At 33.1% G+C, this 17,651-nt stretch overlaps 1 protein-coding gene across 7 annotated transcripts in view; it reads left to right on the top strand.

Moving 5' to 3' along the window:
- Window positions 1–17,651, top strand: part of PDS5B (PDS5 cohesin associated factor B) — a 163,933-nt gene that overhangs the window by 57,492 nt on the left and 88,790 nt on the right. For all 7 annotated transcript variants that reach the window (XM_045566941.1, XM_045566939.1, XM_045566945.1 and 4 more), the window contains exons 7-10: window positions 4,641–4,721; window positions 10,162–10,302; window positions 13,209–13,324; window positions 16,502–16,596. In XM_045566941.1, the coding sequence (XP_045422897.1) occupies window positions 4,641–4,721; window positions 10,162–10,302; window positions 13,209–13,324; window positions 16,502–16,596 (433 nt within the window). The remainder of the gene's footprint in view (window positions 1–4,640; window positions 4,722–10,161; window positions 10,303–13,208; window positions 13,325–16,501; window positions 16,597–17,651) is intronic.

The raw sequence follows: 17,651 nt of genomic DNA, 5'->3' as shown, positions 1-17,651 counted from the left end.
CTATGCGAGTGAGTACTTTAGGATGAAGGAAATTGAATTGAGAAGTGAGATATAAGAAATAGTGATGAAGAAGAAATGCTCTAAATAAGAACTGATACCTAAAAACAGTAGCAGTAATAATTATAATGTTAATTAAAGGGGTATTAACAAAGAGGTCTTAAAGTACTGGATACAAATGAATATATAAGATTGAGTGGTTTAATAGAGTTAATGGGTGATATGATCCTGGGATGATCAGGAGTATTTAGAGCTATTGTTGCTGTTGTTTAACTTTGAACTTTAAATGAAGTATTCATGTTAAAATTTTAAGGATTGCAATAAAAGGAAGAATTATAATAAATGTAAATGGCCTGTATTTACTACATAAGACAGATTGTTAGATTGGATTAAAGATAATCCAGCTGGTGGTTCTTAATAAGAAATACAACTAAAATATAGTCACAAAAAGGTTGACTGTAAAAGGATGGGAAAAAGACTTGTCAGGCAAATACAAACAAAGAAAACTGAGATGGCTTATATTAATATTAGACTTAGTAGTCTTTACTGGATAAACAAGGGCTTTATATAATAATAGTAAAAGGTTCAGTACTTGGGAAGATATCTAAACTTGTATGCACACAGATTCAAAATATATAAAGCACAAATTGAATGAAATAGGGGAAGAAAGAAGCAAATTCACAATTTAGTGTGCCGTTTTAACACATTTTTCAGTGATTATAAATAAAGTAGACCAAGAGTTTGTAAGAATATTGAGGATTTGAAACACAAAACTACAAGTTTAATGGCAAGCATAATTAATCTGGCAAAACAAATCATAATGGCAATTATAAAATATTTAGAAATGATAATTAGAATGATACATATTAAAACTTGTGAAATGCGGCTTAAATGTAACTTTGTAGCTGAGTGTCCATTTTAAGAAGTTATGAAAACATTATCAGAATAAACAAAGTGTACAAGGAAGAAAACAGTGAAGAGCAGAAATTAGTGAAATAGAAAAGAAAGTGACATTTAACCAAAACCCAAAGTTGGTAATTTGAAGAATGTATTAAATAGGCAGATGCTTCTCAAGTTCAATCAAAGAACAGGACATGGTAACAGTTTTAGAATGAAATAAGGAACACAGACATGGAACAGATCAAAACATGGTTCCATGAACAATATTTTATACCAACATATTAGAAATTAGAAAAAATTCTTAGAAAATATAACTTGCCAAATTTGTCTCTAGAGAAAATCTTGAGTAGCCTTTAACCAATAAGGAAATTTAATTGGTTTTAAAAATTCTACTTCTAAAACAAAGCTTTCATTTTCATTTCAAACAATAGCAACAGTAACAGCAGCAACAATAGCAGCAGCAGAACTCAAACCAGCAGCAAAAGAACCTAAACCCATCACCAGGAGATTTCCATTGACCATTTAAGCAGCAAATAGTCCTAATCTTCAGTAAACTTCCAGATTATAGAACAGGAGGGATACTCCATAACTCACTTTTGAGCAGAGTATGATCTTCCCAGGGAAACCAGGCAAGAACTAAGCAAGAAAAGAGAATCATAGGCTAATTGAACTTGTGAATATCCTCATATAAATCCAATATAAAATAATAACTTCTAGAATGGTATAGAGTACTATTGATAATGACCAAATTAGCTTTATTTTAGAAATACAAGGATGGATCAACATTAGACAATATTAGTGATAGACTAAGTAATATTTGTTTAAATTAATAGATCAAAGAGAAAAATAATATAGAAAAAGAATGATAAAATTTAGTATAATTTATGATAAAAATTCTTAGCAAATTTGAAATAGAAAGGAACTTCCTTAAACTGACATGGAGATATGTATGGTACAATATTTAATGATGAAATGTTGGAACATTATCTTTGAAGTTAGGAACATTGTAAAAATGTCACTTTTACTCAGGCAGAAGGCAAATATGCTAATTCTAACCAGCATTATACTAGAGGTCTTAATTCAGTGAAATAAAACAAGACAAAATATAAAAGGATTAGAAAGAAGAAACAAAACTGAAGTTATTCGCAGATGATATCATTGCCTGTGCAGAAAGCACAAAACAATGTACAGATAAATTTCTAGAATAGATCAGAAAGTTATGGAAGGTTGCTAGATATAAGAATATACAAAAATCTGTTAGCATAATTTCAAAAAATTTTGACTTGTAGCTTTAGTAATGACATAAAGTACTTAGAAATTTAATAAAAATGTGTATGACATTTATATTGAAAATCATTGTAGTTGACTGGGTATTAATAATACCCACTCTTTCAGATTCTACATAACCATGTATCCACTTATAAATTCTCCATTACTTCCAATGTTCCTTTGTCTGTTTCTGCCTGGTTATAGTCAAAGGGATGTATGAAAGTAAGTCTTAACATCAGGTCTCCACTTTCTTATTCTTTTTCAAAATTGTTTTGTTATTACTGGCTATTTGCTCTTCCATGTGAACTTTAAATTCAGCTTATCAATTTATATACACACGCACATGCTTCCAGTTTCTATTTTAATTGAATTGTTGACCAGTATGTAGAAAATTGACATCATTATGATACTGAGTCTCCTCTTCCATAAATAACGATAACAAATCTCCCAACATTTCTTCTATTATTAATACAAGTCATTGGAAGGAATAATGGACTACTTAATGATTTTAGGGCAATTTACTACCCTATGGAAAATAATAAAATTAGATTTCTTATTTTGTACCATACATAAAAAGTACAGCTGGGATAATGAAAAGTACATCTGAAAAAGTAATCTGTAAATCTTTAAAATTTTATTTGAAAATAAAAAACAGCATCGTTATAAACTCAGGGTGGGAATGAATTTCTTAAGAAAGATATAAAGAGAAGAAGCCATTCGAGAAAATATTGATATATTTGATTACATTAAAATTAAAAACTTCTATTGGCATTAGCCAAGATATGGAATCAACCTGTATCCATTAATGGATGAATGAATAAAGAAAATGTGATACATATACATAATGGAATATTACTCAGCCATGAAAAGAATACAGTCCTATCATTTGAGGCAACGTGGATGGAACTGGAGGTCATTATGTTAAGTGAAATAAGCCTGGCACAGAAAGACGAATATCACATGTTCTCACTCACCGGTGAAGAGCTAAAAGAGTAGATCTCATGGAAGTAGTGGATAGGATGGTGGTTACCGGAGGCTGGGAAGGGTGTGGAGATGGGAAATTAAGAGAAGGTGGTTAAGGGATACAAAAATACAATTAGATAGAAGGAATAGTTCTAGTATTTGATAGTACTAGTACAGTAGGGAAACTATAGTTAACAGTAGTTTATTTTAGTTACGTCAAAAAGATAGAAGATTTGTAATGTTTCAACACAAGAGATAAATATTTGAGGTGATGGATATCTCAGTTACCCAGATTTGATCATTACACATCATATACGTGTATCAAAATATTACATGTATCCTAAAATATGTACAACTATTATATATCAAAAAACATACAAAAATAAAAACTTCTGTATGCTTTAAGACACCATAAACATTGTGAAAAGACAAATATAGACTAAGATACACATGTACAGATGGTCCCTGACTTATGATGGATTGATTTATAATTTTTTGACTTTATGATGGGTCTGTTGGGGTATTAAATGCATGTTCATTTAATGATGGGTTTATCAGGATTGTAACCTTATCATAAGTTGAAGAGCATTGATAGTTGACAAAGGTTTAGTGTATAGAATTTATGGAGAAATTCTACGAATAAGAACAGGACAAAATAGCCCAATTGAAAATGGCAAAGATAGAATTTACAGAAAATTATTTCTCATATGTATATTTTAACGTTCCTGTAGAATAGTAAGCTGAGGCATGTTATGTAGTAAAATGCTAAACAGCAATTAGAAATGAATGAAATAATACAATACAAGCATTCAGGCAGGTAAATCTAAAATTATGCTGAGTGAAGAATGTGAGTTTAAGAATGTATACAGTATTTTTGTTCACTGTAACATGTTTAAATTGGAGTAGTGACTCAACTTTAGATCTTTAGTTTCTTCTGTCATTATCAAAGTCTCTTAGAAACACATTTTCTTAAGATATTTTTTCTTGTAACCTTTCTCCCCATACCTTACTATTTATCTTGTTTCCTGTTGTATCCTTGGACTTACCTGTGCTCTGAGATGTGCTCAAGTAAATCTTCTTTCCCATAGCTGCCCCAGAATCCTTCCCGACCCCCGATTGCTGCCCACACCAGTTCATTCTCTTAGGATGTTTTGAATCTTCTGGACCTGGAGTGGAACAGCCTGTATTTGTACTCACCTAAACTGATTTGACTTGGGGACTAGATTGAGAATGACTGAGTATCTCCTTCTCTATCTAATAAACATTTATTGACCATTTCTGTTTGGTTTATATTATGTTATAAATAAGAAGCGAATATAGTTATCCTTGCATGGAAGGGATCTTAAGATCTTGCAGGCCAGTTATTCCTAACAAAAGTGGCTTTGCCTTCTCTTTTTTATTCTAATTGAGTCTTAGTTTTTTCACTTATTTGCTTAAGAATAGCTTTTCAAAATACAGGAAATATTTGGTTTTTCATAGAGAGCTATAATATAGATATTTATGTTTTTCAGAATTTAAACAAGCAAGCATATGATTTGGCAAAGGCTTTACTGAAGAGGACAGCTCAAGCTATTGAACCATATATTACCAATGTAAGTGTGCTTTTAATTGGTTGTCAGAAGGATTAAGCCAAAAGTTCACAGACTTGCTAGAAGCACAATTTCAGCAAGTAGTATATACTTTTTATTTTGTGATGTTGTAACCATTAAGTTATGTATTTTCTTTCTCTTCTTTAACTGAAATTATTCTTGCTTAATATTTTCTGCAAGAATAACTCTCATCCTGTTTGTTCATTCATTTGCTTCTTTCAAATTGCCTATGAATTAAAACAACTTTTATTTTGGTTAACAAGGTACACTATTCGTTTCTACTGATAGAAATACAGTTAAATGGAACTGTTCATTATTCAGAGAACTTGCTTACAGCTTTTTGTAGGTTGAATTAATTAGTACAAGAAGAATATATGAACTATTATCAAGACCTAGAAGTTGAAGAAGGCAAGTTTGAATGGCAATAGTGTTTTGGTGAAAGTTACTTACCTATTTCTGTTGCTGGAGTAGATTCTATGTAAATGTATCTTTTCTGAAAAAGAGGAAGAATTGCAGTGAAATTAGCCTTTTCAGTATCACCCCAAATCTACTTATTTATTTTTGACCATCTTGTACTTATTTTTCGAAGAAATATTTTTTAGCTCCTAGGTGCACTCACAGAAGCTTATAGTAAGTTTTATTTTCTCTCCATAGTTCCATTGAGTTGCACAGCTCTAGATGGCACCATTCATACGGTATTTTATGTGAATGGTGCCTCCTGGAACACCAATATAGAATTTGGTGTTAATGGTGGCCCCTGGTATTGTGTAACAGCTCTGTTCCTCCACCTGCTTTTCGCTTTCATCCACTTCCAAAAAGTAAAGGATATAAATCTGTCTTCTTGAATAAAGTAAGAAAGAAAGCCTTTTATAATTACTTATGTATTTAATTCTCCTGAAGTTTATTGAAGGAGAATTGTTCTTGTAGCATACAAAAATTTAAAGTCAGTATATAAGTATTAATATATCATGAAAAGATGTACTTCGAAAAATAGCATGCTTCATAAAAAAGTACCTTTGTAAATCACAGCTTTTGTTTCTGGCTTATGACCTTAAAGAATTCTAAGCACATGATGATTTGGAAAAATGAATTCAATTTGTAAGGAAATTGTTCTGAATTGTGAACTTTCAGAAGCTGTAGAATCAAATTGTATGTAATCTGTCTTAAGTGGGGAACTCCAAATATTGATTTCTGCAGTTTTGTGAGTCTTGGGTATTGGCTGAGATAAATTGGTGGGATTGAGTTTTTTCATTATTGACTTAGTGGCACTTGAAGTGTGTACACCCAGACTTAAGCATTCTGTGATTAATTATACCTTCTCTTTTCCTTGCATCAAGTGACTCTGAATGACTATTTCCATAGCCTATTAGAGAACACTAGGTGAGCTCCTCCTGGTGGTCATTTATTTAAACCGATATTGCCAAGCTAGATGTTTTTTTAGGGGAACACTTCCTTAATCTTTTTTTTTTTTCTGGTATAAAAATAAGAAAAGAACACTATACTATGTTGATATCTCTTCTGTGATTGGGGAAAATAAATATTTGATTGGGGTAATTAAAGAATAAAAACCCCATGATAGAATGATGATATTTGTTTGATCTGGGTGATGAGGTTCGTTATACTGTTCTCAACTTTTATATGTTTGAAAATGTTTATAATAAAAATTAAAGAAAGAAAAAAGGCCAAAGAAATACTTTTAGCAATCTCAGATAAATCAAGGTAAAAACATTTCTTTGTCGCTTAAGCCTTATGTTAATTTCCTGCTGTTCTTGCCAACAGAAATAGAACTCCTCCTTTCTTATTACAATTTTATTAAAAGCTGGGGAACAGGGGTCAGAGGACTAGCAGAATGCTCTGAACACACTTTCAGTTATGTACCTATTCCCAGTGTCTTGTCCATTATTTTCTTATCTCTCCTTGTTTTCTTGTCCTTTGCCTTACTTATTTGTGTGTCAACTAATAAGTCATTAAGACTTGCTTTTTTCTCCCTTTAATTCCGTTATAAGTTTTATTTTTCTACTTCAAACCGATATATATATATAATTGTGATATAATTATGTGTAAAATCACTTTCTGATGAACTTAATTGGCTTGTAGTAGGATAAAATTAATATAATGTTAGAAGTCATTCTTAGCCCTTTTGGACTTATAGATGAAATAGCCATTATTCATTTATCTTCCTAGTAGAGAATTAGCAAGTAAAAATAGGAGTAAGATACTGAGGAATAATCTCATTTCTCTCTCCTCTCTCTCTTTTCTATATGTTACTTTTTGACTCATGCATATACACACATTCAAGTTTTTTTTATAGATAGTGATTCATATATATAACGACTGGAGAAATCACTGGTGGTGTCGTAGGTTATTTTTTTAAAACAGAATTTCTTGTAAAATGACAACCCAGGAAACTAAAAAGAGCATGCGTTTTTTTAAAAAGTTAAAAACAGTATCAAAAACAAAAAATACGCAATGCCAATTCAAAAAATTTCCTATGTAGATCATTTCTTACTGGTGGTATTATTTTTCACCAGATCTTTTTTTATCACAAGTTTAGGATATATCAAAGAAATTATTTTGTTGGACTGAAAATGTATCATATCCTTGTTGAAATAGGTAGAATTTTGGTTAAGTTGTTTATTCTCACTAAGCCTCTGTTTTTGCATCTTTAAATTAGCACTAAAAATGTTTGGGTAGTGGTAAAGAATGTGTTAAGTAATGTGAAAGCACTTTTATAATTAAAATTAACCATGTAAATCTAAGATAGAACTTATTTGTGACCTGAGATGTCTTTGATTGGGAGGCATTTTTTTAAATCAAACAATGTACTTTTGTAGTGTGTGAATTGTTACCCATTTGTAAATGAAAGACTAATGATTTTTGGAAGAAATATTTTAACCAAGTCTATGTCTGCCTCTACTAAATTTTAAGCCTTACGAAGGGCTTGGATTGTTTTATGCATATTTGCATTATAATACCTGTTGCATATTATTCATTTACCAAATATGCATTGGATATGTAGCGCCTACTCTGTGTCAGACACTGTGCTAGGCTCTTGTTATACACTGGAGAAGACCAACTTGGGTACTGCCTTTTTGCAGATTGTTAAGTGTTCAATATATGTGTTTGATGAAATTTGAGACATTAAATCAGGGAATGTTTTTTTTTTTTTTGCTTTCCATTTTTCAAATAAGTTTTTCCCAGACTGTTAGAAGAATAAGGTGATGGTTTGACCACCCTGGTGGCCAGATCGGGAAGTAGTATTGTTCTTTTTTAAGGAAAGGTAGATTGAGGGTTTTTATTTTATTATTTTTTAAACAGGAGAAAATTTGTGAACGGAAGCAAAATAGCCGCTTTATTTTCAACCTGAATAAGAATTTAATCTTTGATGTCATGTAATTCTTTTCCCACACAGTTGATAGAGAGTACAAACAAGTTATTTTTAAAACCAATAAAGAATAGCAAAATAGAATGTGTTCTTTTCTTCCCTTCATGGATAGGTAGCCTGTATCAGTTCATAGACATAAACAACTTTCCTTAAAACCAACCTGAGAGCTAAAAGTTAGCAAAAAAAACAGAAATGTGAAATTCTTTACTCTGTACTTTCAATATAGAAAGCAAAAACCCAGTTAAGCCAAGTGGTGGGTTAACTGTCATGGAAGAAAGATCAGGGCAGCTTGTATGGTGTAAAGAATCCTTAACCTTCTCCATGGAGACAAAGGAAACTGGTTGAGAATATGTGGTGTATGCTCTGGGTTAATATATTATGTGATTGGAAGATTTGAAATAGACATGAACTTGGCCATTATGCCATGTATCTTTACCCATTTCAGTAGTAATATGATGAATGATCTGAGTGTGGAAATTAGAGCTAGCTGCCTAGTAGGAAAAAAATTGTTTAAATTTGGATTTTCCTTGTGTGTGTTTGTGCTTTTAATTGGATTTTAATTAGAGTTGTAAACCTTGTATAAATGTACACATTGTTTATCGGAATGTAAAAGAAAACCAAAAGGATTAGAAAGGGGTTGTTTTGCATTAAAAATACAAAATTACATATTTTATTTTATTTATTTATTTATTTATTTATTTATTTTTTTTTTGAGACAGTCTCACTTTGTTGCCCAGGCTAGAGTGAGTGCCGTGGCGTCAGCCTAGCTCACAGCAACCTCAAACTCCTAGGCTTAAGCGATCCTACTGCCTCAGCCTCCCGAGTAGCTGGGACTATAGGCATGCGCCACCATGCCCGGCTAATTTTTTCTATATATATATTTTAGTTGGCCAGATAATTTCTTTTTATTTTTAGTAGAGACGAGGTCTCGCTCTTGCTCAGGCTGGTCTCGAACTCCTGACCTCGAGCGATCACCCGCCTCGGCCTCCCAGAGTGCTAGGATTACAGGCGTGAGCCACTGCACCCGGCCACAAAATTACATATTTTAAAAATAGAATTGGCTCCTGCAATAAAGGTGTAAGAAGGCTTTGTCTTAGATGTTGTTGTCTGCCATATATGCTAAGGTGAACAAGAGGTCATCCGTTGCCCTTAAGGAACTTGTCTAGTGAGGTGATTAAGGCATTGTATTAGGTTAGGGTTCTCTAGAGAAACAGATCCAATAGTGAGTAGTGTATGAATGTATGTGTATATGTGTATACCTGTATGTATGTATGTGTGAGAGGGGATTTATTAGGGTCATTGGCTTATGTAATTATGGAGGCTGAGAGGTCCCACAATAGGCCATCCACAAGCTGGAGAACCAGGGACAGTGATGGTGTCACTGTCAGTCAGAGGCAGAAGGCCTGAGAACCCAGAGGGGTGCCACTGGGGAAATTTCTGGTGTTCAAAGGCTGGAGAACTTGGAGTTCTGATATCTGAGGATAGGATAAGTGTCCCAACTCCAGAAGAAAGAGTGAGTGAATTCACCTTTCCTTCTGCCTTTTTGTTCTTTTGGGCCCCACAGCCTATTGGATGGTGCCTGTTTCTGTTGAGGGTGGATCTCTCTCTACTCAGTCTACATGCCAGTCTCTTCTGGAAACACCCTTGTAGAGACACTCAGAAATAATGCTTTGCCAGCTATCTAGGTATCCCTTAATGCAGTCAAGTTGACACCGAAAATTAACTATCACAGACATGTACATAATAATAATGTAGCATAAAATGTAAGTCTGATAATGAGGAGCAAAGTGTTTTTGGAATGTAGGGTGTTTGTTGAAATGCTACTTGATGACTCAATACAAATTATTTGTTTTATTGTGTACAAGATGAATTCTATGCTTTTGTCTTTTCATGTAGTCTGTAGTGGTTTACTACTTATTGTTAGAAAATATTTTGACATGCCTAATTTGACTTTGTATGAAATAGTAATGAATTTGATTGAATAATAATTAATATCTTAGAAAATTCATTTTATCTATGGTGTTTCTACTAATGATAAGTTTTCTTTCTCCTCAAAAGTTTTTTAATCAGGTTCTGATGCTTGGGAAAACATCTATCAGCGATTTGTCAGAGCATGTCTTTGATTTAATTTTGGAGCTCTACAATATTGATAGTCATTTGCTGCTCTCTGTGTTACCCCAGCTTGAATTTAAATTAAAGGTAATATATTGTGAAAATAATGATTCTGTCAACCAAGTTATTGAAGAGCATTATTTATGACTTTTTAATTCTTACACTAGTTTTAACTGAACGTAACAGATGAGGGGATGTATTATCATTGTTTATTCACATGTTTGTGCCTTGCCTATTTGTATATCTCCAATGCCTGGCGGATAGTAGCTGCTTAAATGGTTATTAGCAGGATGATATTTTTCATCTAAATAGTTTCCAGATAAATTCTAGAATTTGACTAACTTTTGAGGGTCATAGCCATACATCAAGCTTATTATGTTTTCAAGGCACAATTTATAGCAGTTCCCTTGACTACTTGATCAGGCCATAAAAATACAGTTAATATCCACCTGGTATAAAATGCTTTACCTTTGTGCGTACTGTCTTTTTTTTTTTTTTTATTTCAGCTCATCATGGGGGTACATAACTTTAGGTCATATACATTATCCATGTCCCGCCCATGCCCCCGAGTCAGAGTCCCAAGCGCGTCTGTTCTCATTCTCCAGACAGTGCGCCTGGCACTCATCATGTAGTCATACCTCCATCCCCTCCCCCCCACCTCCCTGGGTCTGCACCTTCAAGCATGACCATTCCCCAGAGGGTGTGCAATGCACTCATCATGTAGGCATACACCCATCCCCTCCCCCCACCCCCCATCCCAGTCTGATATCCAATTGGTATCCTTCCCTGATGTACATTTAGGTACTGTCTTATATAATAGTTGCCTATGATGAAAGTTCATTTGCTTTTTACATAGTTCTGTGAAATCTTTTGTGGCATGCCCCTCTTGCTTTGACATTAACTTATGCCATAAAATTGAGTTATATTTGCAGAAGTGGGGAATATGCTTTTCTTTTTCAAATCATTACATGAAGAGTAAAGAAAGCTGGTTATAATTATTAATCTTTGATGGATCCCAGTGTACCCCAGAAAAGTTCTTTTTTTTTTTTGAAACAGAGTCTCGCTCTGTTGCCTGGCCTAGAGTGCTATGGCATCAGCCTAGCTCACAGCAACCTCAAACTCCTGGCCTTAAGCAATCCTTCTGCTTCAGCCTCCCAAGTAGCTGCGACTACTGGCATGCTCCACCATGCCCGGCTAATTTTTTCTCTATATAATTTTAGTTGTCCAGATAATTTCTTTCTATTTTTAGTAGAGATGGGATCTCGCTCTTGCTCAGGCTGGTCTCAAACTCCTGAGCTCAAGCAATCCTCCCGCCTCGGCCTCTCAGAGTGCTAGGATTACAGGCGTGAGACACCGTACCTGGCCCAGAAAAGTTCTTAAATGATTACCATGTTACATTTCTTGTTCCTAAAAAATTTTGATTTCTTTCTTTCAAAAACAAAACAAAACAAACAGTCCATGTTGGTAGTGTGAATACCCCAGTAAATAATTATTCTTGTTTTATTCTATTTTTGGTGTATTTCTCAAGTGAGCCATTCAGTTAACTGGTTTCTCTGCCCCCTTTTAAATGTGCTCAACGATTTTGGTGAGGCAGGAGGCAGTCATACCTCTAATTATTTGTTGGTTTATCTGATTTTCTCTAGTAAAAATATTGAGTAAATGCTATATGCATGTTCCTGTGAGAAATATATAAATAAGGACATTATTATCCCTGCTTTTAGCAAACAACATTTAGTAAGGGAGAAAAAGGAAAAAAATTACAGATCTAGTAAGAGGCCAGATATTATAAGTATCATAAGAGACAAACAGCATACAGTTGAAGCAAAGGAAACAGCATGCAGAAGCATATAGAAGTAGGAAGGTTTTGGGTGAATTAGTGGAATGTAAAGAATTATAGTTAGAACATAGAATAAAGTAAGTTTAAATCACTCCAAGCTGCGGCATATGAGAATCTTTGCCTGTAGAGCCTAATAAAGAAGTAGATGTCCAGGCATTAAACCAGACTAGTTGAATCAGAATTTCTGAGAGTAGAGTACAGACGTCAGGTTTTTGTTATTGTTACTGTGATTTTTTCCCCCCAAGCTTTAGAGGTGTTTCTAATGTACAGCTTTGTCTGAGAAATACTTATTTAGAGGAACAAAGGGAGAAATAATAAAGATGACTTAGGCCTTATTATGCAGGCTCTTGAATGCTAGTCTGTGGCATTGGTTTAAAATTTAAGAAAAATCCACATAGTGCCTTCCATAGCACCGTGAATATTCAGTGTCTCTTGATAAACCCGATTATCACATTTTATGTTCAAGTCTAGTATTTTGGCTGGCTCATTCATTTAACCATTGTGTCATTTGTTGGTGGTACCAAAATCAATAATAAAATTAAATTCTTACCCCCAGGGTGGTCCCAATATAATATATAAACTAGTTTTCCAATTATGCTGTTGAACTCCCTTTAGGAATCTGATATGTATTGATAACTGACTCTCCTATTGGGAAACTTTAGCACCTACTTACTGACTCTCCTATTGGGAAACTTTAGCACCTACTTACTTCTACAAAGAGCTAAAAAGTACAATTGCATAGACATCTCTATTTACTGTAGGCCAGGCCTATCAGTGTCTGTTGTTAAACACCACAAATAGTTTTTCAAGGGTCCTGAGTCGGTTTTATAATATAGTTTGTTTTTGAATTTGACTCTGAGTGGAAATAAACCTCAGTTGTAGGAAGGACCTCTAACATTTAAGCACACTTTTAAGATGTATTTTTCATATAGGGTGTACTGCTGTAATGTAATTAGAGATGATTAGAGCATTTATGAAGACAATTAATTTTGTGAAAAGTATAGTGAGCATTTTTGTGTAATTTTTTCACCTGGAATTCATGGAAGGTTTTCTCTGTGGAATTGGAGGATAAGGGAAATCATAGGAAAAAATAGGTAGCCTTATTCTGAATATCTACTTCATGGTTTTAAAGCTATGGTTGTGTTTTATATTTTAGAGCAATGATAATGAGGAACGTTTACAAGTTGTTAAACTACTGGCAAAAATGTTTGGAGCAAAGGATTCAGAATTGGCTTCTCAAAACAAACCACTTTGGCAGTGCTACTTGGGCAGGTATATGATTTTGGTTTCCTATTTAAATGTAAAACATGTTTATTTATTGTTCTTTGAAACATCATCCACATTTAAGATGTGTTCTCTGAAATCATAAAAATGAAAAGATGAAAAGTTTTTTATAGAAATTTTTGAATGTTGATTATGGTTGGCTATGTTTACAATTTCCCTTTTTATCTTCAGTGATTTTTAGGAGATGATACATTTTAAAAGCTATCTCACACAGTGTTACAATTGTGAAATTAAAATGTATTATTTCAAAGTAGTGAAATAATTACAACTGAAAGTACCTCTTATAGCCCCTCCACAAAATGTTATAGTGAGATTATTTGGAAATATTCAAAGGATAAGAGTATTCACAGAATGAATAAAGAAATAACTACATATGTTTCTCTTCCTGTCTCTTTTCTGTATTTCCCAGTTAAAGGAAATGATGACCTGGGTTTCTTGTGTGCTTTAAATCAGCAGTCCCTATCCTTTTTGGCACCAGGGACTGGTTTCATGGAAGACGATTTTTCCATAGGTGGGATGGTTTGGGGATGATTCAAGCGCATTACATTTATTGTGCAGTAAAACCTCTCTGCTAATGATAATCTGTATTTGCAGCCACTCCCTAGTGCTAGCGACACCGCCTCAGCTCCACCTCAGATCATCAAGCAGTAGATTCACATAAGGAGCAGGCAACCTAGATCCCTCGCATGTGCAGTTTACAGTAGGGTTCATGCACGTATGAGAATCTAATGCTACCACTGATCTGACAGGAGGCGAAGCTTATGCAGTGACTTATCCAGTGACGCGAACAATGGGGAGCAGCTGTAAATACAGATGAAGCTCACTTGCCCCACTGCTCACCTCCTGCTGTGTGGCCGGGTTCCTAACCAGCCACGGACTGGTACTCATGGCCCCGGGGGTTGAGGACTGCAGCTTTAAATGATGCACAAAACTAAAATGGTTGTAGAATTTTGAATGTGTTTGTGTATATCACTTTTTTGTGAGAAGGGTTCATTTCATTATTTTCTAAAGGGACCTGTGACCTTGAAAATATTAAAAACATTACAAGTGCTTTGGCTGAAATCTACTTTGACCCTGAGAATAAAGGAAGATTTTTTACCCTCAAATTATACCTATAACAAATAATGCAGTTAAGTCATAAAAAAACAAATAAATAAGATTTAAAGACTCTGATTCTATTTTCTTTGTGTTGAAATATTCACATTGGTCTCACCACTTTTCTTTCCATTTTGATGATAACTATTAGTGATTGTAATGCATTTAATCCTTTGGTCTCATTTTTCTAATTTGTTAAATAGAGACATAAGCCTTCATAAGTGCATGTTAAGCTTAAAATTCCTAGTCTGATTTTTTTAGTTCCTATTTAGCTCAGTAATATTTAATCAGGCAAGTTAAGCTAATAAATATTAGCCCATTGCTATTTTGAGTTTGATTTTTAGATGTTTTTCCTTTAAATACAATGGAAAGTTCTTAGCAGGGCCAAAAATTTTTTCAGTTTAATTCAATTATGCAACTCAATATGAAGTCCATTTTATTTATTTTTTGAAACAAAAATATACTCTTAATATGTAAACATTTATTATATCTTTAAGTTAGGACTTGGAGTAGCAAGACTTCATTTTATAGGTTTTTAGGGAGAAAATCCAAATTTAACACAAAGTCACCTTTCTATTACAATGTAGTTTTTCCTTTTAATATTAATGACATAAAACTCACACAGTATAAATATTACCAACTTTAAGGCGTTAGACTAGAGTGTTTTAAAAGACATTTTATTATATTTACTTATAATGGTTATGAGGTACATGTTTAGTTGAGAAATGATGAAATATATAGGGTTGAGTACCTGGATTCAAAATACTCAGAAGACTGTATGGGACCATGGGCCAAAATTTATAACTTTTTTTGGGGCAGTGGGGGAGGGGCAGGTGTACTTTATAGAGCAAATGTTTTTTTTCTAATAAGAGACCTGTATGAGTAATTTGGTGCTGATTTGGAAGTCTTTGTTTTTCTTCCTCTTTTATAATGATAAATTTTGTTTCTTATGATATTGGGTGATATAAGATATGGGAGCTTTTTCATGTAGCAGAATTAAGATGTGAAAATATTGAATGGAAACTCCTGGCTTTACTTTAATGTTTTGATACTGTAAAAGATTTTTTTTAATTACTATTTTGCATTTCATGATAAACTAATACATACAGACTGAACATCAGTGGTTGAGAGACAACTAAACATGTGCTTCCTGATGGAAGAATGCAACACCATCTATGATATTCTGGTAGTCTGGCTAAAAAAGTTGAACCTGAATTTGATAAAATGTGTAGATATAACTACCAATTTACAAGAGAGGGGAGCCTGTTAATTGACATCAGAATGATGCAATTAGCAAAATCTAATGTGGAACAACATATACATACCCCCATACACACCCCTCACACTCCAGTTGCCCCAACAAATTATTTAATATGAGGAAAAAAAGATGGAGAGGAAATGTAAGATTAAAAGAGACTTAAATGACATATCAACCAAAGAGTTTTAACTTTTTAGAGATACATATGAAAATATTTATAGATGTAGTGTAAAAATTGGCTTTGCTATTAGTGACGGTGTAATAATTGGGATGGTTAACTGGATAGGAGTAATTTGGGTACGGTTTTAGTGTTGTGTAATAAAAAATGACATAGGGTTTAATATGAGATCTGTCATTTGTGAATGCCCTATGTTTAAGAAAGACTACTTAGAGGAAAAGTCTCCTTTCAAACGTAGTTTGGGGTTTATATAATGTTTCTACAAGCTATATATATATGTATATATATATATATACTTGAATAAGTAGATATATTTTGAAAGTATAACAATTTATAGGAAATTTTTTTGTCATTCTAATTCTTATATTTGAGCCTAATGTGTATGGGTTAAACAGGCACTTAAAATTACATAGTTCTCACAGGACATTGTCCTAGTTTATGTAGAGGTTCCAGAACATTCAGGCATATATAGTATAACAAAAAACTTTGCTAAAATTAAAATGATCTGGTTCCACTTTGCACTTTCCTACATGAATTTTTTTATTTATTTAGTGAGATAAAAATAAAGTTCAGATTAAATGCATGTCTGTTTCTGTTATTTTAAAGATCACTCTGTGCGTTTATATTTTATCAGGTTTAATGATATCCATGTACCAATCCGACTGGAATGTGTGAAATTTGCTAGCCATTGTCTCATGAACCATCCTGATTTAGCAAAGGACTTAACAGGTACTATATGCACGTAACAGCAAATATTCCTTAATGTTTTAGGAATATTTGGGGAAAAAAATCAGTTTTATAGATAAAAAAACCTTTTTGTTGTGATAAGTGAAGTCTTCCTTGTTTCAGTTCATCATCGTGGAAATTATTCTCTGAAGCTAGAATTTTTGTAGCATAGTTTCTACTTAAGCTAGAGTCATCTAAAAAAAGTCTGGGTCTTCAGGAGCAATATTAGTTTCTTAATTTAAAGGCAATTCTAAAAATATTCCAGGCATTTGGAATTGAACAAGTCTTGACTTTGACTTGATCATAAGACTCATTCATGTTCTTTAATATTTTAAGAACCTAGGTGAGAGTCATGGTAAATTCCTTTAACCATGTTAAATGGGGATAACTTTAAAATAAAAATCTGTGTAAGCATGACATAGTTTAGAGCTTTGCATCTTTATAGTAATGAGAATATCTTATGTCTTCCTCACAATGTTAGTATTTGCAGTATATGCTTAAGAGATTAGAAAAAGATATTATAGTTAAAATGCCCTTCACAAACTATTCTCCTTTCTACATTTACAGAGGGCAAACACTACTGAATTTGGTCTGCATCCTGTTCATATTTTCATAACTATGCCACATGTGTATCTTTCTATAAATTATATTTAGTATTATCATGTGTTTGAAAAATTTCATTGAAATGTCATTTGAATTTGAAGGAGTTGAACTTATTTCTACTGTCTCATGTGTTTTCTCTTTTTCTTTGCATTTTTCCTATTTTTCTTTCTTTGTTGATTACTTTGTTCTTATTTTTCCTCTTTTTCTGTGGGCCCAGAAGTTAAGTTACTCTTTTGTGTTTTCAATGCATAATTGATTATTGAAGTCTAAAGTTAATCAGAACTCTAGCTTTTTTCTGAGCAAAGACCCTTGAAATCGTTATCACTCTCTCATCTTTCACATTTTTTCAGTTATTATTTACTCTTTAAAAAAAACCTTCCCAACTTGCACATTTTTAACTGCTTTTTTTTTTATAGTCTTTCTTACCATTGCTTCTTAAATCTTACTGCTACTTC

The sequence above is a fragment of the Lemur catta genome, chromosome 13, assembly GCF_020740605.2.
Source record: "Lemur catta isolate mLemCat1 chromosome 13, mLemCat1.pri, whole genome shotgun sequence".
Classification (NCBI taxonomy): Eukaryota; Metazoa; Chordata; class Mammalia; order Primates; family Lemuridae; genus Lemur; species Lemur catta.
The sequence above is the reverse complement of the archived record's forward strand: the minus strand, read 5'-3'. Positions and strand labels throughout refer to the sequence as shown.